Here is a 27,826-nt window from a genome sequence, read left to right as displayed (position 1 = left end):
GTCTTAGAATAAAGTTCGGGGCCGGCAGCAGACTTCTTCCTCAGCGCAGGAGCGAAGTGGTCCCGCGGAGGTTTTTCTTCTCGCCGCCGCTCGTTCTTCGCCCCGCAACATGGCCTCGGCCGAGCTGGCCCAGAAGCTGCAGCGCCGGCTGCTGCGGGACGGCAGCACTTCGGAGGCTCCTCCCGAGGACGGGGACGAGCCCGCGGGGTCTGAGGCGAGCCTGGCGGAGCCGGACGACGAGGACCAGAACCCCGTGAACGCCTCCGCGGACCCGGAGCTGAGCGCCAAGCTGAGTCGCAGGCAGGACATCAACGCGGGCGCGGCGCGGCCCCGCTTCGCCCAGATCTTCAATCCTTACACGGAGTTCAAGGAGTTCAGCCGCCGGCAGATCAAGGACATGGAGCGGCTCTTCCGACTGTAAGCACCGCCCCGTACCCCCCCCCCCGACCCTCCTTTCCTCCTTAGCCCGGGTCCCTGTACGGAGTGGAAGGCGCCTGCTTCGGAGTAGAACCGGGCGCCTGCACGTGCGCTTGGAGTTGCACCGATGCGGCGCGGTTCTCAGCGCCTTTAGTCCAGAGGTGTAAAAAAAGAAAATCCCGTTGAGCTCCGCGGAATAGGCAGCTCCTCTGCTGATGGAGATCGGGATTGCATGCAAGCACGATTCTAGTCCATGTTTTCTAGACAGGGGAAAAAACCCAACCCACTTAGTTCAGGATTTACTCTCCAGTAAGTGTGTGGGTGTGTGTATGTATGATGGCAGCCTTAATGTTGCGGCCTTTAACTAGCAAAACGTTCTGCAACCGAGCCTTCACTGGAAGCACGGGCTGAATCCGGTCAAGTACTATTTCACACGACTGCTGGTTTAGTAGCCTCGCAAAAAGTGCTTTGAAGCTCTTGTGATCTGGGGGTAGGTGTGAGTGGTTGGCTAGTGAGAAGCAGCAATTTTTTCCGCCGCCCCCTACTGTTTCCTAGTGGTTGTATGAAATGAAAAGAGAACTATGATTTTCTGTATGTTTACTCTGAAGTAAGACCCATTCTGTTCAGCGGAGTTTACTCCCAGGTAACTAACTGCATAGATAGGATTGCAGCCTAAAACAAATAACTGCTTCTGCAGAATGGATGTCAAGCTTGGTTTCTTAACTAAGAGTTCTTTAATTGCAGTTCTTTTATGGAGAAGCCAGAGTCTGGGTCTTGGCTTATTTTGTACAAAGCAGGTTGAGAATGGCGTTGCACTAGCCTTGCAGAACTACATCTACCCTGGTCATTTTGGAAAGTAGAGCTTTCAAGTACCGCCCCAGGTTGGTAGCATTCAGGTGCCTGCACTTCTTTCCTTTGCTACTCTTCCTGCAGTACTGGTACTGTATAGTCTTATGAAGGAGAAAAGGTGAAAAAGGATCTGTATTCTTTTTATTTTATTTTTAAATAAGTTGTAAAATAGGTTGCAGTTTTCAACTTGCGGAACTGGGACCACTGTGTGTGAACTGCACCTCTTGTATCAGTCATCTCAAGGTTTGTTTTTCTTCTGTGGTCTAGCTTTGGAGCAGTTTATACTTGGTAGCAATGCTCAAAAAGCCACACTGCAACAACAAAAAAGTTTGACCTTCCCCATCTCTGCAAAGCCAACTGCAGTTATATTTAGCATGTTTCTTTAAGTCGTGAAATCTGCCTATTTGTCACTTGTTCCAGTCTTGCTTAAGCACCCTTTGAAAAGGGACTTTTGGGGCTGCCTTTTCTTAGTAAGTCTATGCTAGCATAGCTTCCTTAAGTCAGTGTTGCAATTACGTGTCCCACTGAACTAAGTGGGACTTACTTCCAAACATGCATAGGATGTGGAAGTGTACTGGGTGACGTGTTCTGAAAGTTGTAGGTTGCAGTTTAATATTGTCTCCTAGAAAAATCATAGAGTTGGAAGAGACCACAAGGGCCATCCAGTCCAAACCCCTGCCAAGCAGGAAACACCATCAAAGCATTCTTGACATATGCCTGTCAAGCCTCTGCTTAAAGACCTCCAAAGAAGGAGACTCCACCACACTCCCTGGTAGCAAATTCCACTGCCGAACAGCTCTTACTATTCAGGCAGTGTAATTTGCTAGTAGTTTTGGCTAATTAAGCAATCTATGGCCTTTTTAACTGTCAGGGGATTACTATGCTAAGTATGTTAGCACTACTTTTATCTAGTTTATAAAGGTTTTTTTAATCCATAAACCTGTACTCCTGGAAGAAAATGTGACCCCCAAACAGCTATTTATGATGGTGCTGAAATAGCCATTGTAAGGAGGCAGGACAGTGCATTATATAAAATATGATGTGTATAGCTATAACAACTCCATCATTATTTAGTGTTGCAACAAAGATCCCTTGACCTTGACTATGGGTTTTCCCTGATTGGTTTTTGTTTTGTTTAAGGAGAGGCTGTTGGTGGAGCTAGGGACCAAGTACAAAGTTGACCACATCTTTGAGATAGGAATCTGAAGACATAAAGCATATCCCAAGCCAAGAGAGTGGAGATTGTGTAACCTGTGAAACTGAGTTGAGGCTGAAAAAGAAGAGCACTTTCTGTTCCACTCCCCTTGAGACAAGGAGCTGAAATAGATTGTCCCCATCAGTTGCATAAAACCTCAGAATTAAGGAGAAACTACTTGATACTTCATTTCATTATTAATGACAAAAATTGTAGCCCACCCTTCATTATTTGCTGTAAATGCTGCTAACCCACCCACCTGAGCCTTACAGCACAGAGCAATTGCAGGAGGTTGGACTAGATGACCCCTCGGGGTGCCTTCCAACTCTGCAAGTCCATGATTCTATCCCAGCACTGAAAGTGCTTCTGAGACCATGCTGCCCTTAAATAACATCCACGTGCCGCCTCTTGTGGTTGGTAGGTAGAAAGAAATAACTGCATTTTTACCAGTACACTGAAGGGCAACTGCAATGTTCTTAATGCAAAGCCCAAGGGCAGAATTAACAGAATTCTTTATTGCTAGAAGCAAAAAGACGAGCACTGTCTGTGGGCTAGTTAGGAAATACAGAGACAAATGCTGTGTATTTTACTTCACTTTAAAACAAGTGTAGGGAACTTTTGGGCCTCTAGGTGTAACTAAATTACAACTCCCATCAGCCCCAGCCAGCGTGGCTAATGGCCAGGAATGAAGGGAGTTGTAGTTCAGCAACCTCTGGCAGGCCAATGGTTCCCCACACCTGCTTTAAAACATAGTACCGGTAGCAGCTGTGCTTCCAGTCTAAGGAAAGCTACTAGTGCCATAATGGGAGGGATATAAATAAGCTGGGTGTTAACTAAGACCACTCATCAGTCCAAGTTCTGGTTTTCCACTTCCGTTACATGTCAACACTCTGAACCTCATTAGGATTTTTAAGGACCTCTGTAACAGTAATACTTGTACAGAAGAGAAACGTCACCTCCCCATAAGAACGTTGCAGCAAGACGGAAAGTAGTATCTAGCTTTCCTGTGCAATATTGAATGCATATGAGCCCCATGGGCTATAGACCTTGCAGGCTATGCCCCCTTGATTTTGGCCTCCACCTTCCAGGTAACAACTTGCTGGTAACAACTGTCTTCCCATTCTGCCAACATGACTTTCCTGCCTAGAGGTGAGTTCCAGTCCAGCTCCAACCCTCTGTGAAAAGGCACTATATTACAAGTGGGCTATGCTTTTCCCCCAGTATGCATAAACATGTCTTGCTGCAATTTGAGGCTGTCAATAGGCGGCTATGCCAACTCCTGGGGAATGACAAAACAACAGGTGAGTGAGCAACCAAGTAGTGTGGATGGCCCAGGTGAGCTGTTCAACAGAGATGGGGAAGGCCAAACTGCTCTCTGAAGTGTCTCCCACTCTCTGTTAAACATGGCTGCATTGAAGTTTGCGAAACCACTCTCTGAAGCACCTCCCAACCTCCTTTAAAAGTGGGTAGGGCTTGGGGTGACGGGGAGACTTGGTCAGATGTAAAGAGGGGAGGGGTTGGCCAGGTGTGGAGAATGGGGGGCTGGCAAAGCAGAGGCAGAAACCCTTAGTAAAAACATAGGAACGTGTAATGTGTTTTATGTCAACAGATCCTTGGAGATTATGCTTTTTAAAACTAGAGGTGATGGTGCCTGTCACATTTGTTTGTTGATGCATCTGCTCTAGTTGTGTATAACATTGGGGATGGCATCTTCATTTGTAGGTTCAAAGGGTATGTGTGGTGAAGGTGAGGGAGGCTTAAACCTGTCCCCTTCCTCCAGCTTACCTCCTTATTATATGTCTTTGCCCCAGCCTGGCTCTGATGCCAGAGCTGAGCGAGAGAAGCAATTGAAGCAACTGAGAATGGGTAGGAAGTCAGGGGGAGGGGAGTGTTTTCAATATAAATATTAAGAAACTTCTCCCCTACTTCACATGTCAACGGGACAAACACAGCAACTACAAGCGTGGCTTCCCACCTTCCCATCAGAAAGCTCAGGAGCTAGTTTGGTTGGGTTTTGGAGACCTGGAGGACTGTAGGGGTGAGCATCTGGGGAGGAGGCTTCTTTGAAGCACACAGGGGAGGTCTGCCAGTGCAGACAACTGCTGATGCAACTTTCTTTGTTCAGCCCTAATTAGGTATTGATAAGCTTTGTTCACAGTCTCCTTTACCTTAGAATAAAACCATTTTTTCAAATTGTAGAAGGCACAGTGGCTAATTAAACAAAATCATCTTGGGGTGGGGAAATGATGGATAATTCCAGGAGGGAAAGAATAGTTATGAGTGTCTTCCAGATCAAATAACACCTAGGAAAACAAAGCAATTATTATTCAGCGTGGGGATTCTACGGGGATTCTACGGAAAAGGATTTTCCTCAGTTTTGCCAGAAAACCTGACAAATGCGCACAGCGGAATTTTAGCTTTAGAAAACTTATCTGGCTTCAGAGTCCAACATCCATTTGTTTTTTGTTTAATGACGTCCATGTTGTTTTTATATTCTGCTGAAAGCTGCCCAGAGTGGCTGGGAAAGCCTAGCCATATTATTATTATTATTATTATTATTATTATTATTATTATTATTATTTTATATTTAAACACTTAATAACAGTTTTACAGAACCTCCATGGTGGTCTACTGAAGCCAGTGACCAACTCTATATGCGTTAGTTTAGGGAAAGCGATTGACGGCAGAAGTAACAAACAAAATAGTTTAGTCTCAGGTGGTCATATCTGGAAATGCTGTTCCCCACTCCCCAGACTTGTCTTCAACAATCAGTGAATAAATGTGGGATGCTTTGCTCTGAACATCTTGGTTAATAGCATTCAATGTTCTCATTCATTCTTTTTGACCTTTTTTGAACCCAGCTCTAGTGCTGGCCGTTTGCCACATACTAAATAAGCTCCAAAGGCCAATTGTGTGCTGTGAAGAATATTTCCTTTTGCTCCCTGCACGTCAACATAATAAAGCACATTCTAGTTCTAACATTGCTAGTCATCCAGAAGAGCGATTTCAGATCATAAGAACATAAAGAAGAACTTTGCTAGATCAGACGAAAAACCCATATAATCTAGCTTTCTGTTCTCACACAGTGGCCAGCCAGGTACCTATGTCCATAGCCTTCTGCCACTCAGGATTCTTAGCAATGGATAGTCAGAAATTAGCCGGGCAGCAGTCACATTTTGTGACTGGCAACCGGCCTTTTGCGACTGGATGGAGATGTCCAGGCACCACCTTTGGTGCCTAGCATCTTCACCTGCCTGGCCTGCCTGGCCAGGTGATTCAGATGGTCTGCAGGGTAGCGCAGCAGCAAAAGACACACCTGGCTTCTCCATGAACTTGTTTAAACCCCCTTTAAAGCTGTCCAGGCTGGTGGCTATCACTGCATGATGGCAAGTTGGCTTGCATTTGATGCTAAACCACAGACACCGTTGACCATGGTTAGTAAACCATAATTAAAGTTCAGGTGTCTGACAGACAACCACTTCAGCTATGGTTTGCTACACCACAGAATAGTTAAAAGCTCCAGCAAAAGCAGCCAAGACTTGTGAGCAGTTTCAGGGTGGGTTGTTGTTGTTGTTGTTGTTGTTGTTGTTGTTGTTGTTGTTGTTTTCCTCTTTATATGCTATTCTGCAGCTTTTAGAGGGTGATGGCTGCTTAACCATAGCTGAGGAGGAAGTCTCTATTCACATATTATACTAAACAATGGTTAATATTAATGTTGGGTGGGGTCAGAATCATGTGTCAGTTGTGCATCCTACTTTCTATAGCTCTACTGTTAGCCCCCCCCCCACCATCCATTTGGAATTAGGCCAGGGGGTGCCACCTCCCTACCCCTACAAAGGAAGGATGACATCTTGAAGCATTGACAACTTACCAGCAATATTTATTTCTAGAAGAATAAAACACATTAATCTGTAAAGAATGGCTACTATACTTTTATGAATCTGTTTCTTGTTTTTGTTTAAAGTAATAATGATATGAAAAAGTAACAAGTGATGGATATACAGGAGTGAATCAATGTTGAATCTTAATAGTACTAGGAAAATAATTCAATGGCTAACATACAAATGGCTTTGTAATTATTCTTCTCCAGGTGCTTGCATGGGGAAGCTTTATGTTACATTTTGCGTGTTTTCCCTACAGAAGTATCATTATGCAAAGCAGCTTTCAAATATCAGAATCTGGGAACCTGAACCTCCAGAATTCCAGTGAAGTTCAAATCTATTGGCTTCTATATGTGGGCATCACTAATCTATAATTGTTAGTGGAAATCATTCAGCCTGATCTGATTTGTTTCAAGCTTCTCGTTAAAGAAAATTACTCTCTTCTGATTTTAAAATGTACATCCTCTTTGACTGGCAAGAAATTAAAGGAGTAAGGAGAAATCACTGCCCCTATCAGAGCAATGCAGGCATATCCTGTCCAAGACAATATTTAAAAAACCCAGCCACCCTGCCTTTCTGGCACTGGCATGATGTGTAAATATTGGAGCGAAAACTTGACTGATCTGTGTAGTGTTTACACGATTTTACTGCACTCAGTAGGCAGACCAGTCCCCTGCTGTCTAGCATGTAGGCTACAAATACACCCTCTTGGGGTGGGGGTGGTGATGTGTAGACTGAGAAATGGGAGTCCCCCCCCCCAATTTTGTTAGTGCATATACTTGAAGAGATACCTAGTCTTTTGATTTTATCTTTGGCTGTGATCCAGCCCCTTGTGCTGTGGCTTCCTTCCCTGTCTGCCAGACCACTGCCTTTGTGCCTTTTCAGTCAGCTGCTCTGCGTAGTATAAAGTTCTTTACTGCTGTGTTAATCTGGCAAGAATGATTGCCCGGGTGTGGGGGTGTGAGTCCCTAACCGAATGCATCTTTTTAAAACCTCATCCATCATTCTTCTCTACCAGAGATACCAATGGACTGCCATGTGCAGTAGTCAGAAGGGATATGTTTACAGTACAGTGATGGTTCCGCTGCAGATACATTGAGATATTTTAATTATGAGAGCCTTTGAAAATAATCTCTGTACAGTGTTGGTGTGATTTGCACATTCCTTCAGTCAAATTATTGCAGAGAGAGAGAGGGAACACATTGTATGAAAGAGTGGAGCAGGGCTTTCTGTTGTTGTTGCTGCTACTACCACTACTACCAACTTTTCTGTTTTGATTAAACACTCCTCTTTAATTATATAGGGAATGTGCCAGACCTGCAGACCCAAAGCCTGACTCTTTTCAGTACTAGTACATGCCAGGAAGGGAGCAGTGGTATGACATTGCAACCAGTCATCCTCCTGTGTCAGCCTGTTGGAGAAAAGGAAGTTGTAGTTGATCCTCCAAGCACTTCCAGATGTTTTGCAAGCCCTGAAAAAAATAGTCAGAAATCCTCACTGTGAAAGGAATTACAGTCTAGATGCTAGAATTCATGGGCAATTTTTGCTAGTGTAGAACGCAGGCTCGGCTGGGATTGGGAATGGTATCTTAATCTACTTTTTCCACTGCAGACAGTATTTCTTTAGATCCACAACAGGGCAACAACTTCATTAGGACCAACCAAAACATCGTAAAATAGTGAGAAAACTTTCAAGCTCTCCAGAACTCTACCTCAGGCTAGAACAGCCTTCCCCATCCTGCTGCCCTCTAGATAGGTTGTACTTGGAAAAACAACTGGAGGGCACTAGGTTGGCAAGACAAAGCTAGACATTCTTCAAAATATCTAGTTTGATGAAGCTTTCTGAAGAACCTGAAAGCTTGCTCACTTTTTTGATGTTTTGGTTGGTCCTAATAAAGATACTGCCTGTTTATACACCCACACCCACCTGAAACAAACACAAATGTATTTGGATACCAGCCCGGGTATCCAAATCCTTTGTAATTTTTTAAGTGTTACTCTTTCTTTCTTGTTATGCTAATTAGACATCCCTAATTTGGAATACATCTGATTACAGTAGTTGGTTTTGCCAGCCTCTAGGTATGCCTCTGGTGGTTAATGGACTCTCCCGTGTAAAATTTGTATACTTCTGGTGAATACTATACTGTATTGCTGGTCTTGAAGCTTGACATAGTTTAAGTTCATGTATTATTTACAGGTATGTGTTCCATGTATTAAGGGTGATTATTTAAATGAGATTTGGTAAGCTCTGGAGTCTCTAATTTAGAGCAGTTCCCCTTCCCTTCCTTTGTTGTTTTCCCATGTTGCATTCTAGATTAAAAATTCTTTGGACTTTGGCTTTGGCTCTTGTATTCTTTAAAGCACATTCCATGCTGATGCAACTGTATAAAATCATAATAAGAATTGGTCCTTAATGAATAGTTAATACAGGAAATAAGATAATATATAAAATGAAAATGCCACTGATATTTTTTTCATGTTTGGAAACAAAAAAATGTCTATCCTCAAACGGAGAGTAAAGAAAGGTATTTCTAAATTTTCTAGATTGACAACATTGAGCGCATGAAATGAAATCTGAGTTGCTGATGTTGGAACATTACAAGAGAGCACAGTTTAGCCAACCTTAATTGTTGGTTAAAATTAGTAGCTGTTGCTTAGACCAGCAGCCTTCTCATTGCTTATATCAACAGTAAGAACCAACAGGAATTTTTAAACCAAATGTCTATTTCTAGAACAAATGTCTGCTGATATGTAGGAGGCATATGCTGGGGAATTCTTTTGGAGGGTGGGTAGGAGGAGTGAGGCTGGGAAGCCTGGGGTATTTCACTTTGTTCTTGACAAGTGCTATAGTAATTTCTCTTTCTTTCCACATTTTTGCACCACCTTTCTGAGAAGCTCAAGGCATCAGACCCCCCCCCCCCGCTCATTTTACTGTCACAAGGCTGGGCTGGTTTGCCCAAGCTCACCCAGTAAGCATACACAGTCACAGAATTGACAAGACCAAAAGGGTCAAGTGGTCCAACCCGCTGCAATACAAGAATATTTTGCCCAATGCGGGGCTCAAATCCACAACTGAGAGTGTCATGCTTCACCAACTCAGCTATCCCTGATCAAGTGGGATACGAACTCCCGCCTCTATGGTCTATGCTTTGAGGTTCTATTACAATCAAGCGCTGTACAAATGTGAAATGAAATTAATGAATATGCCTGATGCTATATTCACTATTTCATGCAGGCTGTACTTGGCTTTTATCACACAAAGCTCACTATATTAAAAAAAGCTGTTAAAAACTGCATCCACGTAGCACCTCCTTTGCCCGACATACTGTTTTTGCAAACTGGCTTGAATCGCAAAACAGTTGGCTGCACACTAACTGTGTAGAGCAGTTACTACCCAGGTACAATCTCAAGTGGTCTCTGCTTCACAGCTGTCTTATGTGGAGCAGGTTACTCTTTGAGATTCTGGTGTTTCCATGGTCTGCGTTGTAATTAGCTTGCTGTTTCACGATGAGAAGTCTTCCAAAACTATTATGGTCCTGTTCCTCACAGTCTCCTGGAAACTTTTGGAGAAACTCTTCAGAGTACTGTAGCTCACCTCCAAACTGTTCTCTGCTCAGGGCAAGCTGCTACCGGTAGTTACAATAAGTTCTGAAGACTGAGCTTGTGAGTCTGCCTTCAGGTCTTGCCTTGCTGATACCTGCAACAGTGCTTCATTAGCTCAGTTTCGTTTATGAGGTGGTCAGTGTGGCAAGAGGCAGGAATGCCTCTAATTGCTCCTGTCATGCTAGGGTTAGGCCATTCGACTCTCAAAGTAATATGTGCTAAGTACTGCAGTCAAATACTCTGAAGCCAATAATATCCTTGAATAGGTGGCAGCCTATATTTTTCACTCTCATTTTAGGACTCTGCCAATGTTCCCTCTGGTTCTCTGAACTCCTAGAGTGGGATCATGTTCCAGGCTTCAATGTAGCTTGAAATGGGCTGTTTGCACACACAACTGTTAAGTGCATTTGTTTCTTCACATGCTTGGGAACTCTGGAGCAGTTGGGGATCAATGGAAGAGGATCCTATGTGTGTACAGTTCTATATACATACAGCCCCTTTCACACTTCTGCTGAACACATGGAGGACTGAGACAGCAGGTGCGTCAATGGAGGCAGAGACAGCAAATGTTCCATTTCTTCCTCCACCTGTTCAGTCCTTGCATGGATGCCTGTGTAGTCCTAGTGCCATCTGATAGCAATTGCAAATACATGGACATATACCCACCCCCATGGTCTCAACTTTTTTGTCCTTTGCATTACAATCATAACCACATTTTTTTAAAAAAATGACTTGTCTTTTATCCTCGATGTGTTAAGGTCATTTTAACAAAAAGTGCAACTGTTTGGGCTGTCACTGAAAATCCAAGATAATAGCAACTTCCTTTGAGTATTGCTTTTTCTCTTTATAAGGGAGGGAAGAAAACACTTGATGAAGCCAAGTCCTTTGATACTGTAACACAGCTGTTTACAACTAGACTCTTCTTTTTTGGGGGGGGGGGAATAAAAAATAAATTATGTCTTTGTTCTGTTCCCCTTATCTTGATTGCCTTGTGTCTTGGGATTTGGTTGCTTAAATGAAGGGGAATTCATTGGTTTTGGGGCTTCACAAAATTTGGTTATATGTCTTCTTATAAAGTGTGCATGCACACGAAAGCTCATACCAATAACAAACTTAGTTGGTCTCTAAGGTGCTCCTGGAAGGATTTTTTTTATTTTGTTTCGATGTCCTTCTTTGTTACATCTGAAACAAGTAACTCTTGAATGAAGCCTTGGCCTCCTTCTTTAGTGTGGGACATACAGTTTGAGGCATTGGGTTCATCAGTCCTGGTTGGAGGGCTTCTCACACACTCCTTACAAACATATTAAAAAAGGGCACGTGGCTTCTAACTGCGTTTTCTCTCTCTCTATCATTGGGAGCTTGTTGAGCTGGGTCAAGCCCTCTTTTTTCACCTAATGTTAACACATTGATTGTTATCTCTGCAACAAAATTGTAGCTTGGTCTGCATGAATCTGTTGGTGTGGCACCTTACATGATTAGCACTGAAGAAATTCCATTTTGCTTTTCAAATTTCGTTTCATCCCTCAAATTATACAGATAAGCATCATGCATTCCTTACAATGTTACACTGATGCCAGCAGTTTTTGCTCCCCTAATTCTGGCTCTTTTTTTCCCTAGGAAAGGAAATTTAGGCTTCAGTCCTGTGTCCACTTATCTGGGAGTAAGTCCCATTTAACTCAGAATGTACTTTTGATGAGAGATATTTAGGGTTGCACTGTCAGTCACATCCCTCAAGAGAGGCTGGCTTTGGAAATACTGGCGCTTAAAATCCTAGATATTTCTTAACAATTTCACGTACGTTTGGTTTGATGCTTTGTGAGCAAAGATGGCATTGGCAAAGGAAAGGTGCTCTGGGCATTATGACATACTAGAGGCCTTATGTTGTTCAGGAATTCTAAGAAAAGTCCATTTTTGAAAAGTCCAGTCTGCCATCTTGATTCAAAATGATGTTCAATTGTATCCAAACTTATGTGGAAACTCTGCTCCTTGAGCTTGGGAACCATCTTGCAAATTTTGGTTACGATATCTTAAGAGGTGCTCAATACATAGGAGACAGACAAAACAACTTTCCAAAACGTATAGTAGATTTCATCCATGGTGCTGATTGAAGCATAGGAGGCTTTACTGAAGCTCTGGGGGAAGCTCTGCCCTCTTTATATGACTGAAATTATACATGCAGCTTCCTGTATGCAAGAGTGTGGTGCAAATTAGTTTATTATAACTTCTACCCTCCGTTGCCCTTCAAACAATTTCACAGGCAGCTTACCAAAAATAAAAAAATAAAAATCAGAAGGTATAATTTAAACAAACATGCTAAAAGCATATTATAAAAAGAAGCATAATATCGCCAGCAGAGATTTAATGCATTGCATTAAATTAAATTTAAAAAGATGTTGCCCGATGCTGAAATGACAATGTAAGTGGCAGGCAAGCCTTGCTGGGGAGAACCTTCTTTTAACAGGCAGCCCCACAGAAGTGGTCCTTTCCCATTAGCCAACTGTTACATGTTGGGTAGGGTGGCAGGGATACCCAGATAAGGGCCTCGGATATGAAAGGCTTAGTATTTAGGCATATTTGAAGATGGGCGTGCTAGCCCCCAAACCCAGCATTTTGAATTGAGGCATGAAATGGACCGGGATCTAGTGCAGTTGATGCAACACTGGTGTGGTACGATCACAATAATGCCTGGTACCGTGTCACTCTGGAATGGCTGAGCGTGGGGCCTTAAAACAACTTCTCCCTTTGTGGGGAATGCTGCAGGCCAGCGATGTGATGCAACCTTCACTCCCTGCAGGAATTTGTGCTGAGCTCTTTCTGCTCTGGAAAAACAAGTTTGTCTTTCTTGCTCCACACCCACAGAACGATATCCCCCCCCTGATTTAAATGCCTCAGTGCTGCCTCTCAGGACTCAGTAGTGGAGGAGGAGAAACATTATCTCCCTCTAATTCCTTTTGTATTGTGCTGAGCTGTTTCATCTGCTGCCTAGGTCCTGCTGAATTGAGAACAGATTGAGTATTCCATAGCCACTCTGCTTTTTGAGGTGGCACAACTTTGGGAGGCTGTGCTTTGAAGGCTGTCTCTGGCACGGCGCACTAAACTCCTATTGTGCTGACGGGATAGTGCATTGCTTTGCCATTGCTGGCAAGACCCAGTTTCTCACAATCCCTGCTTTGTACTGCCTGTGTGCTGGAATGACAGATACGTGAGACTTGCTCCGGTGGCTGTGAATCCTGAGTACACTCGGTTAACCCCTGTGGAGCTATTGCTCCTCCTGCAAAGTTGCCTTCCTTGTGCACCAGCATCCTAGCCCCTCTTTTTCAAACGGGGCAGCTCTCAGAACATTGCTTTGAGCTAGAGGAATGACTGTAGCTCAGTGACAGAGTACTTTCTCTGTTTGCATGCAGAAGGTCCAAGGTTCAATCCCCAGGCAACTTTGGGTAGTGCTGGGAGAGACTCCCATCTGAAATCCTGGAAAGTGGCAGCCAGTCAGTGTAGAGCAGGTATGGGGAGCCCTTGGCCCTCCAGATATTGCTGAACTGCAACTCCCTTCATCTCTGCCCATAGGCCAGTGGTGGCCAAACTTGGCCCTCCAGCTGTTTTTGGACTACAACTCCCATCATCCCTAGCTAACAGGACCTTTGGTCAGGGATGATGGGAATTGTAGTCCCAAAACAGCTGGAGGGCCACGTTTGGCCACCACTGCTAGGCTATGCTTGCTGGGGCTGATGGGAGTTGTAGTTCAGCAACATCTGGAGGGCCAAAGGTTCCTCACTTCTGGTGTAGAAACAATAATGGTGTAGAAACCCAATGGTCTGGTTTCATATAAGGCAGCTTCCGAGGTTCCAGAATACCTTTAGTAAGCCTATGTTTGTGGAAATACTTTTTTATCCTGGGCTGTGACTCCCTGTGATGTATTTCATTTTTGTACGCTATCTGTTCTCTTCCTTTATGTTGCAGCATAGCAGTGCCCACCATCTTTGCTGGAATTGTGGCTGTAATTTGTTTAAACTGATTTAAATACTGTATTTTTAAATACCTGTAATTGTAAACCTCCCTGAGACCTCATGGCAAAGTACGTTTCCGAGCACAGTTCAAAGTGTTGGTGTTGACCTTTAAAGCCCTAAATGGCGTCGGTCCAGTATACCTGAAGGAGCATCTCCACCTCCATCGTTCTGCCCGGACACTGAGGTCCAGCACCGAGGGCCTTCTGGCGGTTCCCTCATTGTGAGAAGCTAAGTTGCAGGGAACTAGACAGAGGGCCTTCTCGGTAGTGGTGCCCGCCCTGTGGAACACCCTCCCATCAGATTTCAAAGAGAAAAACAACTACCAGACTTTTAGAAGACATCTGAAGGCAGCCCTGTTTAGGGATGCTTTTAATGTTTAAAAGATCACTGTGTTTTATTTTTCTGTTGGAAGCCGCCCAGAATGGCTGGGGAGACCCAGCCAGATGGGCGGGGTATAAATTATTATTATTATTATTATTATTATTATTATTAAGTGCAGGTAAGAAACAAAAAAGTAGGTGAAAGTGCATGAGTCCTCCTTAGATTATAATAATTCACTTGACTACTACAACGTTGCCTTGAACATGGGCAGTAGAATGTTCTTCCTCGGAAGGTGGTGGACTCTCCTTCCTTGGAGGTTTTTAAGCAGATGTTGGATGGCCACCTGTCATGTATGATCTAGCTGAGATTGCTGCATTTCAGGGGGTGGGACTAGATGGCCCTTGGAGTCCCTTCCAACTCCATGATTCTATGAGCACTGCCTTGCTTCAATTCCCCTATCACCACAGGTGGAGTGTCATGCTGAGGAAATGGGGCTTAACATTTTCTTTCTGCTCCAAGTATCTATCACTGCTTGTGGAGTTTCCGGTTATAATGACCTCAGTTTACAGCAGCCTTGTAAATAAGCTGTCGGAATTTATCAGCCTGTTTTTACTAGTCTGGCTGGCAGAGGAGGGCCCATAAGTTCTGTCCCTTCTGAAGCAGCCCAGTGCAGAGAAGGAGGAGTCCTGTAGCAGCCCCTTTGGTTTCTATACTGGGCAGGGGGGAGTGTCTGTTCCCAGCCCCTACACACACACACACACACTCTCTCTCTCTCTCTCTCTTTCTCACTCACTTTGGTCATCTTAATTGCTCCTTGCTCCCTTTTTCGTTCCTTCTATATTGGTCTTTCCTATCTGCAAAACTGGGTTTCTGCCCTTGTGGATTCTTTTCTTTTCTTTTTAAAAGCAGCAACCGGATATTGGCGAGAGTGGCAAAGAGTTAGGAGGATAACGCAGAACAGAGAAGCTTCAGTAATTATTCAGCTCCCCATCCCACCCCCACCTCCCATGATAAGGAACCATCCATATATATATTTATATATATGAACTGCTCCTTTGTTGTCCTTGGAGCTGTGCTATCCAATTTTAGATTCCAGTTCATCTATTTTCACTGCCATCGAGTTCAGCTGTTTGTGTGTGTGAACATGCTATTGAGCACATGTTTTGCAATCGGAAGCCGGACCCTTGCCATTAAAAGGCGCTTCATATTTTGGAATAATGCAATAGGTTGATAAAAGGAAAATGCATTTCACCATCAATATTATTATTTTAGTTGAAGGGATCTCAGTCACTCCTTTCAGAAATGAGTGCCCACTTCTTAGGTACCTTTTCAAAAAATAGGTTCTAAAGTCAAGACGTATTTACTATGTGGATATCTGACTTACTTTTGTCTCAAGTCTTCTGTGGTCCATGATTGCACACTTGTCCGCCTACATAGAAGTTACAGTAGAAATTAGTAGACATCAAGTAGGTGCACATTTGGATAGTACTGAGCGGGTGTCTCATCCGTTTGAACCATCATTCCACAACGTGCCCCTTCCAGATGTTTTGGACTACATCTCTGATCTCTGATGTTTTAATCTAAAACATCTGGGGGTGGGCAGCAGGTTGGGGAAAGCTGGTACAGTCAAACCTCAGTTGTGGAACGCAATCCGTTTCGGAAGAGAGACATTCAACAACCAAGGTGCAGCTTCCGATTGGTTGCAGGAGCCTCCTGCACTCAAGCGGAAGCCACATTGGACATTTGGCTTCTGAAAAATGTTCAAAAACTGGAGCATTTACTTCTGGGTTTTCGGCGTTCGAGAGCTGAAACGTTACCAAACGAAGCCATTCAGGAGCCAAGGTTTGACTGTATCAGCTATTTTTAAATGGGCAATGGTATAAATTTCTGTACCAGATAATTTTCGGGATATCCTAAACCTACATCCTTATTTGCCATTTCTCTTTTTCTGTAGAATGCTCTGTCATGACACACTTGAGAGCTCTGGAAGTAGCTTATTTCAAGTCTGGCCCTGCCATGTGGCAGTGTGAAGTGATCTCCTTCTGGCAGCACCATGGAGTGGGTAAACAGATGAAGGCAGGAATTTGTGCCTGCATAGTGCAGTGAGAATTTTAAAAGCATTCTTAGGTCACTATTGGGGATCTGTACCAGGCACCAAAATGTCTTGAGACAGCATTGACTAGCTGGAACTACATTATGTACAAGGGAGCGTTGAGCACTCCTTAAACTGAAGGCCTTTGAGCCAACAAAGCTATGTCTCTCTGACATTTCTCATGTCTCTCATTTCCCCCTTCCTTCTTTTAGGTATGACTCTGGGAAGGATGGTTACATTGATCTTATGGAACTGAAGCTGATGATGGAGAAGCTTGGGGCACCTCAGACTCATCTGGGCCTGAAGAACATGATCAAGGAAGTGGATGAAGACTTTGATGGCAAACTCAGCTTCCGTGAGGTAAACGTCAGCAGAAAATAAAATGTAATGCCAAACCAAATGGGGAATAAAAATGTGGAACTTCTGCTATCACAACAAATGTGCCCCTTCACCAACTCACTTCCTCCAGTGTGGTGTAGTGGTTAAGAGCGGTAGACTCGTAATCTGAGAAGCCGGGTTCGTGTCTCTGCTCCTCCACATGCAGCTGCTGGGTGACCTTGGGCTAGTCACACTTCTTTGAAGTCTCTCAGCCCCACCCACCTCACAGGGTGTCTGTTGTGGGGGAGGAAGGGAAAGGAGATTGTTAGCCGCTTTGAGACTCCTTCGGGTAGTGATAAAGCGGGATATCAAATCCAAACTCTTCTTCTTCTCTCCTTTAAACCTATGCTGTTTGAAGCAGCTGTGCTTTAACTACTGTAGAAAATTTCAGCTTGTCGAACACCAGATACGGTAGCAATTTCTCAGGCTCAGGTGTTGTGGCATGACTGGATATGGAGACATCCTCTACATACTTAGGACAGAAGCTATGTGGATTGAAAGTCTGAGGCTTGAAGTTCAGAAGATTCATTCTTTGTCCTTGAAGTATTATCTTGACTTACTGGAGGACAAGTAGGGCAGAACAGCTTTCTCCAACTCTGCCTCTCCTGTTACCTACGGTACCTGTGACAATGAGCAAAAGTTGAGAAAGGTATCATAACCATTCTCCTTTTATTTCTTTTTGTCAGATTACAAACTATGCAATAAAAGTGACCGAGGGGCCTGTTTTGTCTTCATGAAAGCCACTTTCACTCAACAGCTAATTTTGATTGGGATGGCTAAGTCTGATTTTGTTTGGGTTCAGCGTTGGTGAGGGAACTGCAGTCTTAAGGATGTGTCATTCTTCGTGTGTGTGTGTGTGTGTGTGTGAATATGAATATGCATGATACACACAGTGGTAGCTGGGGCCTGTTGTGACTGGTAGGGCAGAAAGCAGGGAGCCTAAACCATAGATGGAGCTAAAGGCATGCCTAGGGGTTGGCGAAACCAGTCCCTGCTGGGGTGAAAAATGGTTGTGTGTTGAGACAAGAGCTATGAGCTGAGCGGAAGAAGATATGGCAAGGCAATATGAAGGTAGATCGCTGGAGACTATGGAGTATATGACATATATGTGATGCTTTTTACAGTGGGAAATAAATGGAAGAGCAGTAACTTTTTTGACAGTAAATAAGTTTGAAACTTTTTATTTCTCATCATGATGGCACCACGAGAGCTAAAAGAACAGGAGGAGGGGATAGTGCAAAGTTACTTGCTTTGCAAGAGAGCATTTTGTTTGCCCACCATGGACTTGCAGATCAGCACAAAAAATATGATTCATTAGACATGCAACATTCAAGGAAATTAGAACTGCTTTTTCTGCATTTTAAAAATAAGATTAAGGAAGTAGATGAAATAAGTGATTTGTGCAGATCCATCGCAACTTAGGAACACGCCTATAAAAGGCTGCAAAATTGCTCTCTGGGGGAATATGTGATTTTGTTCAGGCTGAAGCCAACTAGAAGTTTCAACCTAGAAATCAGCAACTTGTCTCTGTTTGCTTCCTATTACTTGGCCTGTGTGGCTCTTACTGTTGCCCACCAGCAGCAGTTGAGCATCACATTTATTTCCATATTGATTCTGGCTGCACCTTGTGTCCTCTGCTACAGGAAAAGGAATTTCCCAGGGAGGTTCATTTCATACCTCTGAAACTTGTGCAGCTGTTTGCTTTTGTAATGGTTACTTATTCCACCATACCTTTCCCAAGGGGTGTTTTAATAAAGTTAATTTTGTACTTATCAACCCATCAATATATCACCAATTGCTTCCACACCATTCTAGCCCAGATCCCAAGGTGAAGAAAGTTGCTGCATTTAAGCAATATGCCTGCTACTGTTTACGTCAACGGCAACTTTTCTGTATCAGTGTCTGCTGTTAGTAACATGGGGCCAATATTCAGATATGATACATGTGGAACTGCCCTTTTCCTACTTATAAAAATTTGTGTTGTGTAGAAATAGACTCAACCCCATCATCCACACAGTGGTCTAAAGCATCCTTTAAATCACTACTCTGAGGCTTAGCTACTACGCTGGATGTATGGGTTTCTTTGCTTACTTTATGAAGAGCATGCAGTAGGCATACAACTTTGCAAAACCTGAACACACCCACGCCTTGTGGATTATGTCCCGAAAAGTTTGTGTAGCAATGTGAAGAATCTCTGCAGAAGACATGTGGACAATGTGAATGTGCTCAAATCATTTGCCATTTACACAGAATAGTCCCTTCTACCCCTGCGCATAGATGATCTGGTCTTGGCAACTTGCACCTATGACTTGTTCCCAGCTGTTTAGTGAGTCATTCCCACATGCCTTTTCTGGCTGTGTCAGCTGGTACAACAGCATATTTCCCTCCTTTCTCAGCCAAATGGAGGAACCTGCCCAATGCAGAAGACTCTGGAGTATTTGCTCACTTTGCTACAGCTGGTCATGCCAACGTGTTTACAGGGACCAACCCGACATTCCTTGGACTAGAGTGGGTCTTGGATCTCAGAACATTTGCTGGTAATAGACATTTGGGTACTTTTTCTGTGAGGGGGTGTTGTTGGAACAGGGGGAAGTAATATCTAGTATAGTACTGATCCAAGCAAGCGTCAGAAATTCTGAAAGCCAGGTGGATCTCCATTGGCCACATTGCAACTGCAGCTTCAGTTTGTTTGGAACAGACTGTTCTGCATGTGATGTGCTTACTTGTGTTTGAGGAAATGGTGCATATGACTTGAATGGGATGCTCTCCCAGTTAACTGGACCTGTTATTTAAATAAGTCTTAAATCTGTTTGTGTATAGCTTCCACAGGTGCCAACTCCCAGATTGAAAAATCCGGGATCGGCAGTGGCGCAGCACCGGAAGTCGCACTGCAGCCATTTTGGAACTGGGCAGAGCAGCGCCGGAAGTTGCTTCTCCGCATGCTCTGCCCATTTCCAAAATGGCCGCGGCGCCAGAAATCGCTTCTACGTATGTCCAGAGACTCTAGACATGCGCAGAAGGAGCCTCCCTGGGCTGATAAGAATCCGGGGGATTCACGGGGTTTTTAAAAATCCAGGCTGCCAGCGGGAAACGGCTGGAAAATGAGGGTTTCCCAGGGAATATGGGAGACTTGGCAGCTATGATAGCTTCTAGCTCACAAAGGTCACCAAAATGGACAAGCCGGCAAACCTGCTGCTTACACCAGGTTTCTTTCAATATAGTAGCTGCTTCTTTATCACTTTGATAGGTCACCACTGAAACTGAGAGGATCCATGGCTCAGTGGTGGTGAATGTAATTGACATGCCGGAGTTTATTATTTATAATTTTTTATCGATCTTATTTATTAAATTTGTATGCTACCCTTCATCTATAGATCTCACGGCACAAAAATACAAGATTTTAAAAACAAACAAAGTACATAATAAAAACAAGAACAGATCAGTAACACCCCTCCCCCACCCACACATTTAAAAGAATATAGGATGTTAATCAACCCAAAGCATGGCTGAAGAGGAATGGTTTCAGGGTCCGGGTAGGTTCATATGGAGAGAGGTGGTCCTTGAGGTACTGCGGTTCTGAGCCATTTAAGGCTTTATAAGTCAAAAAGAATTGAATTGGGCCTACAGACTAATCTGCAGCCAGTGCTGTCCAGCCAAGAACAGTGTAATATGCTCAAACCGTCTTGCCCCATTGAGCAACCTGGCTGCCGAATTCTGCAGACGGCCCTACATATAACATGTTGCAGTAATTTAATTTCAGATGTTATCAAAGCATAGACAACAGAAGTTGGAGTGCACCTTGCTCTAACAAAGGAACCTTTGAGAGCTGGCTTCCAGCTCTCACCTGTTTCTCTGCAGTCACATTGGGACTTGCCCAGCACCTGACATCACATATGACAATCAGGTGTCGGGCAGGTTGGCATGGTTTAGGGAGAACAGCTTCACAGGCCAAATGGGGAAGCTTGTATATTCCTGAGCCACCCTCGACAGGAAGTAGTGATTCTGTAGCGTAAAGTGCAGAAAATCCATAATAACTACCACTGTCATCTCAGGCAGGGAGACTTTTAGGCTTTGGGTGGGTGGCACTGTAATCAAATCCTTACTTGAACCTACTCACCCACCACCAGGTACAAGCCCTCCAACCTGGCAATAAACTGGACAGAAAGTCTAGCCAAGCAGTATAGAATTATTAGAGCTCACCACAACCCTCTTCTGTTGGTCCTGCACCAAGATCTCAGGTGGGCACAGCAAAAAAACAACAAACAACAACAAACAACAACAAAAACCAGCTTCTTCCAGTTTATACACCCAGGAGATTCAGGGTTGGCACCTTCCTTGGTCTCTGTTAAACGGATCTCTGCTAGAGACTGGTGAACTGCTGCCAGGCAAAGTAGGTGGCATTGTAGATGGACTAATGCAGGCATCCCTAAACTTCAGCCCTCCAGATGTTTTGGACTACGATTCCCATCTTCCCCGACCACTGGTCCTGTTAGCTAGGGATCATGGGAGTTGTAGGCCAAAACATCTGGAGGGCCGCAGTTTGGGGATGCCTAGACTAATGTATCTCTATAAAAGGCAGCTTTGTAACTGCGTAAGTTTTTTCCCCAGCTGCAGAAAAGCTTTTAGCCACTTGCCGAGTATCGGAAGCAAAATTATGCTACTCTCAGAGGGGAATCTAGTGGGAGGGGTGTTAGCTCAGTCATAGAGCCCTTCCCTCCATCCTATCCCAGTTTTAAGCCTCTGGAGTGAGTCATGGCAGTGTCACTCTTGAGGGATGTGTTGAGGCTGGGAATGTGATTCAGTATAAGGACCTGTCAAGCACACTGCGCAGCAAAACTCACCAAACAGTTGGGTGGACACACCCATCCTATATTTGTTGCTAGAAAAGAGCCCAGCAGTTTCGTAATGCTCCCCCTCCCATCCCTGAGGGACTTTGGGAATTTTTCAACTTTGTTTTTTTAAAACGCTGAATTAGTAAGCAGCTGGGAGCTTGGGGGGGCATGCGGGGGAAGCTTGGGAACAAAGGGTTCTGCCAGATGCCTAATTTCCTGATGAAAGGAGCTGGATGCAGTTTCTGGTATCTTGCATGCTGCCCTGTAGTGAGAGAATGTGAGCTTTTCAGAGGATGGAAATCCACTCTGATCACACTACATAAGAAATTTGAAAGCTGAATTACCATAGTACTGGTATTCCCTGTTTGGATGTTTTATGCTATTTAGGACCTTAGATGAGTCCTTTGACTATATAAGAAGAGTTGGAGTATTACAGTATTAGCATTTGGTGCTATTTAGTTTGGAGCCACTAGGCCAGTTCACACACAGCAGTAAGCAGTGGTGTATTGGGACTGAGCGGTATGGTAGTCCACCTTGCCTGCTCATTCTGGCTCTGGTGCTTCCCCTCGGTCTGAGTAGGGCAAGGAGCCATGAAATCTTGGCTCGCCATTATGTCCAAATTGGGATTGCTCCTCCCTTTCATGATGATAAAGTGATCACCCTTTTTTTAGATGGAAACCAACCACAACCCCATGTTTGGATATAATGGCAAGCCAAGACTTTAGGACTTGTTGCTTGTGCCAGAGAAGGAATGAAGCTGGAGTGATTAGAAGTGCTAGGGCATGGTGGACTTCACCAAAAGAAATTAGCAGACCAGGTAGATAAGGTGCTAATGAGTGCTATGTCACAAATTCACCATTTTAAATAAAATAAAAAAAATTCCTTCAGTAGCACCTTAAAGACCAACTAAGGTATCTGAAGAAGTGTGCATGCACACGAAAGCTCATACCAAAATAAAAACTTAGTTGGTCTTTAAGGTGCTACTGAAGGAATTTTTTTTATTTTACTTCGATCCAGACCAACACGGCTACCTACCTGTAACCATTTTAAATGTTACTTGGGGTGGATTGGGGGGGGGGGGGAGATTGACAATGAAGACCATGCAAGGTATTAGGAAGAGTGGCAGCATGAGACATCTCTCAGACTAGTCACACACAAGCTTGTGCCTCCTAGCTTTCCCAGTTCAGTCTAGTTTCTTCAAGTGTCATAGGGCTGTTTGACAAGTGAAAGGGCTTCAGTCAAAGTACCCTCAGACAGACAGACAGACAGACAGACAGACAGACACACACACACACACACACACACACACGACTGTATTGAGTGGGGAGCATTGCTGTTGTCATATTGTGCTCATGGACTTCACATAGGCATTGCTTTGGCCATGGGGAGGACAGAATGCTGGACTTTGTGGGCCTTTGGTCTGATCTAGCAGGGCTGTTGTTACATTTTCCAGGACCAAACAAGTGGGCACAGAGCAGTGGCAGTGGAGCTAGCTTCTTTTTGATTTCTTCTTTGGACTCCGATTATTCATATGTAGATGGTCTACATAAGTAGTAAAATTGTAATTGATATAAAATAAGGTATACTGAGGACAAAACAGAAGAGATATAGGAAATCCATTATTAGATCTCCCAATATTTAAGTGTTTACCTAAATCATGAAAGGCTCCAGGTATTATTAGAAAAGTGGAGTAGGTGGCAGGGTGGAGACAACATGCCATTTCTCCATTTTGGTCTCCTGCCCCATCGACTTTGCACTGGCATGGGTGAGAAAGAGACTTCAGATCAGGGAAATGGATTTATAGAATGGTTAAACCAACGTCCCCCAGCTCAGTTGCTCTGATCAAATCCATCCCCTATAGCTACTTTTATGTTATAATTAAAATGTTGGCATAGATTTCCTGAGTCTCACATGTTTTTGCCTTAAATAAGCTCACCACTTTATTACTGATTTTCCTGCCCTAAGCTGTTACAGCTCCCAATCATGAAAGCTTAGGTTTAAGTGCTCATCCTGTTACTTTTTCTAAATTACCATTTTCTCCCCTGTATAGTTCCTACTCATTTTCCACAAAGCTGCAGCTGGGGAGCTAGAAGAAGACAGTGGCCTGCTGGCTTTGGCAAAACTTTCCGAAATAGATGTCGCCCTTGAGGGAGTAAAAGGAGCCAAGAACTTCTTTGAAGCAAAGGTAGGAAAAACATACCTTAGAATCAGGAAATGGGGGGGTTCATAAGTCTTAGGCTGCAATCTTAATCACACTTTCTATGAAGTATGGTCCATTGAGGGTTCAGCTGCATGTCAACTCAATGATACCACCTAGAGCACAAGTTAACTATTCACACTGGGAAAGTGGTGCACCTGGAAACTTCCCTTTTTAAAATGTAAACCTGAGTGCTGTGTTAAAGTGCAACTGTTTCAGATTGGGTGAAAGTGCAACTGGAACCGAGCCTGGGTGAATCAGATCTAATGAATGCTTGTTCCGTTTCCTGTGTCTCACTATGAAAACAAAAGCCACTTTATTAAAAAACAACAACAACCAAGTCAATCTTGTTGGCTACTTTTGAGGTATTGTAACACCTCCCCCAAATCTTTGTATGGTGGGAGCTTTCCCCACCCCAGTGCTTTCCATGTGTTTTGGACTACAGTTCTCATCAGCCCAGTGCTGGCTGGGGCTGATGGCAGTTGTAGTCCAAAGCACGTGGAAAGTTTCAGGTTGGCGAAGGCTGATCTGCAGATAATTCCAATTGCATGGTAAAGTCTCATGGGCCAAGACCAAGGGAAGATAACTGTCATCTATTAAGTTCACTACTGATAACTCTTCTATACCCTGTTTCTCATATTTTAAGACATACCCATAAAATAAGCCATAGCAGGATTTTTAAGCATTCAAGGAATATAAGCCATACCCCGAAAATAAGACATAGTGATAGGCGCAGCAGCAATGCCGGCCGCGGCAGGAGGAGGAGGAAAAAAATAAGACATCCCTTGAAAATAAGCCATAGTGTGTTTTTTTGAGGAAAAAATAAATATAAGACATGTCTTATAATATGAGAAACACGGTAGTAGTACCCCACAATATATTTTTCTCCCTAAATTAAAATACCCTCTCATTTTACAGTAAAGCAGGGCGTGTAACCATATTCTGAACTAAAATAGCACTTGGTTGACACCAAGATAGCTGACTCTGGTCATCTGGATGCAGACATTAGAACTATTGGGTGTGCAACCTGTGGTATTAGTTACGTAGCACAGGCTAGAGAAATAGGTGTGCTTAACGGCCTGAGGACTTAGATGGTTTGCAGCAGTTAGTTTTTCATACGTGCCTCTTCTTAAATGGTTACTAGTCTGTGAGATGCAAGCATTAACAGGGTGCGTGGATGAGTCCATTGTGGCTTTTGGTTAAAACACCATCCTTTCTCCCAGATCAAGTTCAGGGGAAATTAAGTGTCTGACAGTACTGTAAGCTGACTGTGTACAACTCTGGCTAGAACTGGTGATCTCACAGCACCTGTAGGGCAGCTAAGAGCTAGCTGTCTTAGATAAGTGAAATAAGTTGCTAATGATGGAATGCAGGGGTGGGAATCTTTTTGACCCTGCAAGCCAGATGTTTATGTATCTCCCCCGCCTCTTGCAGGCCAACTTGCCCCATCAACTGTCACCCCATGGCACCCACTGGTTGACAGGTGGGTGTGATTTGGGGAAATGGCCTCATGGGCCAAATTGGACCCACTGTTAGGCCAAAATTGTCCCACAAGCCAAAGGTCCCCTACCCCAGATGTAATACAAACCCATCTATCAATCTTTTCTTTGTGTTACAATTTTATTCCTCTATTTCTAGGTTCAAGCTTTGTCCTCAGCCAGTAAGTTTGAAGCAGAGATAAAAGCAGAGCAAGATGAGCGAAAACGTGAGGAAGAGGAGAGACGCCACCGCAGAGCAGCCTTCCGAGAACTCAAGTCTGCATTCAGTCAATAACTGAGGCAACCTATCGGCCACCTGAGGGACTTTGTACAATCTTACAAGTTTTGCTTTTGACTAGGTGAAGGACCAGGAGAGGGAACAAAACTGATTTGAAGCCTTTTCTTTTCTTTTTCTGAGCCTCCTACCTAGATGCTTGGGGGTGTGTGTGCCATACACACAGTGGCATTCAGAATAATGCAAAACTAGGAGTGGTTCAAGCAACCCCCTTTATTGCTGTAATAGGTATTGCTTAGACTTAGAGGAATCAAAATGTCCTAATGCTTTAGCCTGAGGCAGATGGTTGAAGCACCTGATAATAGTGCTTACCATTTGCATCTTGGTCAGAAAACACCACTCCTTGTGTCCTTCTGAATGCCTCTGTGTCATAGCTCTGTAATTTCCCTTGGGCTTCATTTCTGTATGTATACCTTTTGACTCCTCCTGAATTTTACAAAACCATTTCTTGCTTCTAAACAAGCTGACCCTTTTTCTAGGTGCAGATCACAATTCTTTCATGTGCAAATAAATGCCCCATTTCCTAATGTATCATTCTTTTCTGCCTTTGTGCTCACTATTGGGGGTGGAGGGAAAAGGCAACAGCTTTCTGGTACAACAGTTCCCCAGTAAAGGGAAACCCAGTTAGTAAATATTGGCTGAGATTCAAAGAGCTTCTTGGGTGAATAGCAGGCACGTCTTCCACTCAATCCTCAAATTCTTGTACAAGCTGGTCCCCAATGCCACCCCACCCCTCCAATGCAGCCCCCACATGGCATATCCCCCATCATCCCTTGACCCCTGCAAGCAGGGACACCCTTTTCAGGGTACCATGACTTGAAAGAGGTGGCAGGAAAACCTTGTGTGTGGGCAGAACTCTGCTCATGCTTTTCTGGGTCCAAGCCATTTTTTAACTCATAAAGATTCTGTTCAGGGATACAGCAGTCACCATTCAATTTTACCCTTTCCATGTATACAAATGACTGTACTTTTTGAACAACAAATATAACTGCTAAGTTTGATTCCATCTTCCCTGCCCACATTCCATTGCATTCTTTTTGTACGTCCATAGCTGTTTTTCGCTTTCTTCTTTTTTATTTTTAAAGCCATTGGATTTTAAGAAGCAAGGAAACATCAATCAATAAGATGTTCAGTGAAGTGGATTAGTACAGTTTTGGGGACACAATGGCTTCCCACCCCATGGAATTGTTAATCTTCTTGCAAACATTGGTGCAAATGAAAGAGCTTCTGTAGAGTTACATAAAACAGCGAATTCTGCTTGCAAGAGAAAATAGATTCCAAAAGCAGAAAGTGGCATGTTACTCTGCTCAGAAAGCTTGTACTATATTCAGAACTTAGACTTGTGTGTGTATGTGTATATATAAATATATCTGCATGTATAGAAAAGGAAAACATTCTGTTCCTTTCCAAGCTTGTCATCTGATCATAAACTGGATCTTTCATCCTCAACTTTATTATTTTCACTGTCTTTTAGCTTTTTACACTGTGACACTAAACTGTGAGTGTGGAATAACAAAGGGAGCCCACCTGATATTTAATAATGGGTGGGGAAAATGCTAAACAATTTTTTAAAAATGTATTTGCAAGACTACAGATTATATTTGATAAAAATCACATGTTTTAGCTAAAATATTTATAATGTTTTTTACATGCAAAAGTTTGATTTTTCTTCCCCTGTTGCTTAGTTATGCAAATAAAACTTTTCTAATTTGCTGGAGGCTAACTTGAAATCCTTTTATTCTGTCTCATCCTTCAGGGGAGAAATAGGGGGGGGGGGGAGTTCTGTGGTGCAAGCTAAAATCCTTGCACTAATGCAATGAGTGATTTAGTAGTACAAGCCTCAATCCGGGATTTTGTATTTTTTAATATAATTGCTACTGTATATATATATTGTGCTTTGTTTAATATGTTTTATTGTATTTTATATATTGTAAATCCCTTTGAGACCTTTTTTAAGTGTAAAGTGATTACTGATGTAAGTAATGAATAAATTCTCACTGACCACTAGGCACAGGGCTGATAGGAGTCCAAGGACATATGGAGGGCCAACAGTTCCCTATCCTTATTCAATCTAGAGTGTCTATGAATAGGCAATGTCCTAGATCCAACCATTTAACTTCCCTCTCCACCATCTTCTGTAAAATTCCTGTGAAATGACCTAGATCAATATGCCACTTCTGGAGCTATTTTGAGCTTTCTATTTAATGAGAGTGGCTGCTTGTCTTTGGGATTTGGGCTAATAGGCTGGCTTGTTCCAAAACCCTATAACTTACCAGTTTCCTAGT

At 43.5% G+C, this 27,826-nt stretch overlaps 1 protein-coding gene across 1 annotated transcript; it reads left to right on the top strand.

Moving 5' to 3' along the window:
- EFHD1 (EF-hand domain family member D1) lies at nucleotides 1–27,264 on the top strand. The gene is made up of 4 exons (XM_035133134.3): nucleotides 1–417; nucleotides 16,574–16,721; nucleotides 23,622–23,756; nucleotides 25,407–27,264. The coding sequence occupies exons 1-4, from the start codon at nucleotides 110–112 to the stop codon at nucleotides 25,539–25,541; spliced, it is 726 nt and encodes a 241-aa protein (XP_034989025.1). The 5' UTR covers nucleotides 1–109; the 3' UTR covers nucleotides 25,542–27,264.
- The last annotated feature ends 562 nt before the right edge of the window (nucleotides 27,265–27,826 follow it).

The sequence above is a fragment of the Zootoca vivipara genome, chromosome 5, assembly GCF_965207765.1.
Source record: "Zootoca vivipara chromosome 5, rZooViv2.hap1.1, whole genome shotgun sequence".
Taxonomy (NCBI): domain Eukaryota; kingdom Metazoa; phylum Chordata; class Lepidosauria; order Squamata; family Lacertidae; genus Zootoca; species Zootoca vivipara.
This window is presented reverse-complemented; position numbering and strand designations above follow the sequence as displayed.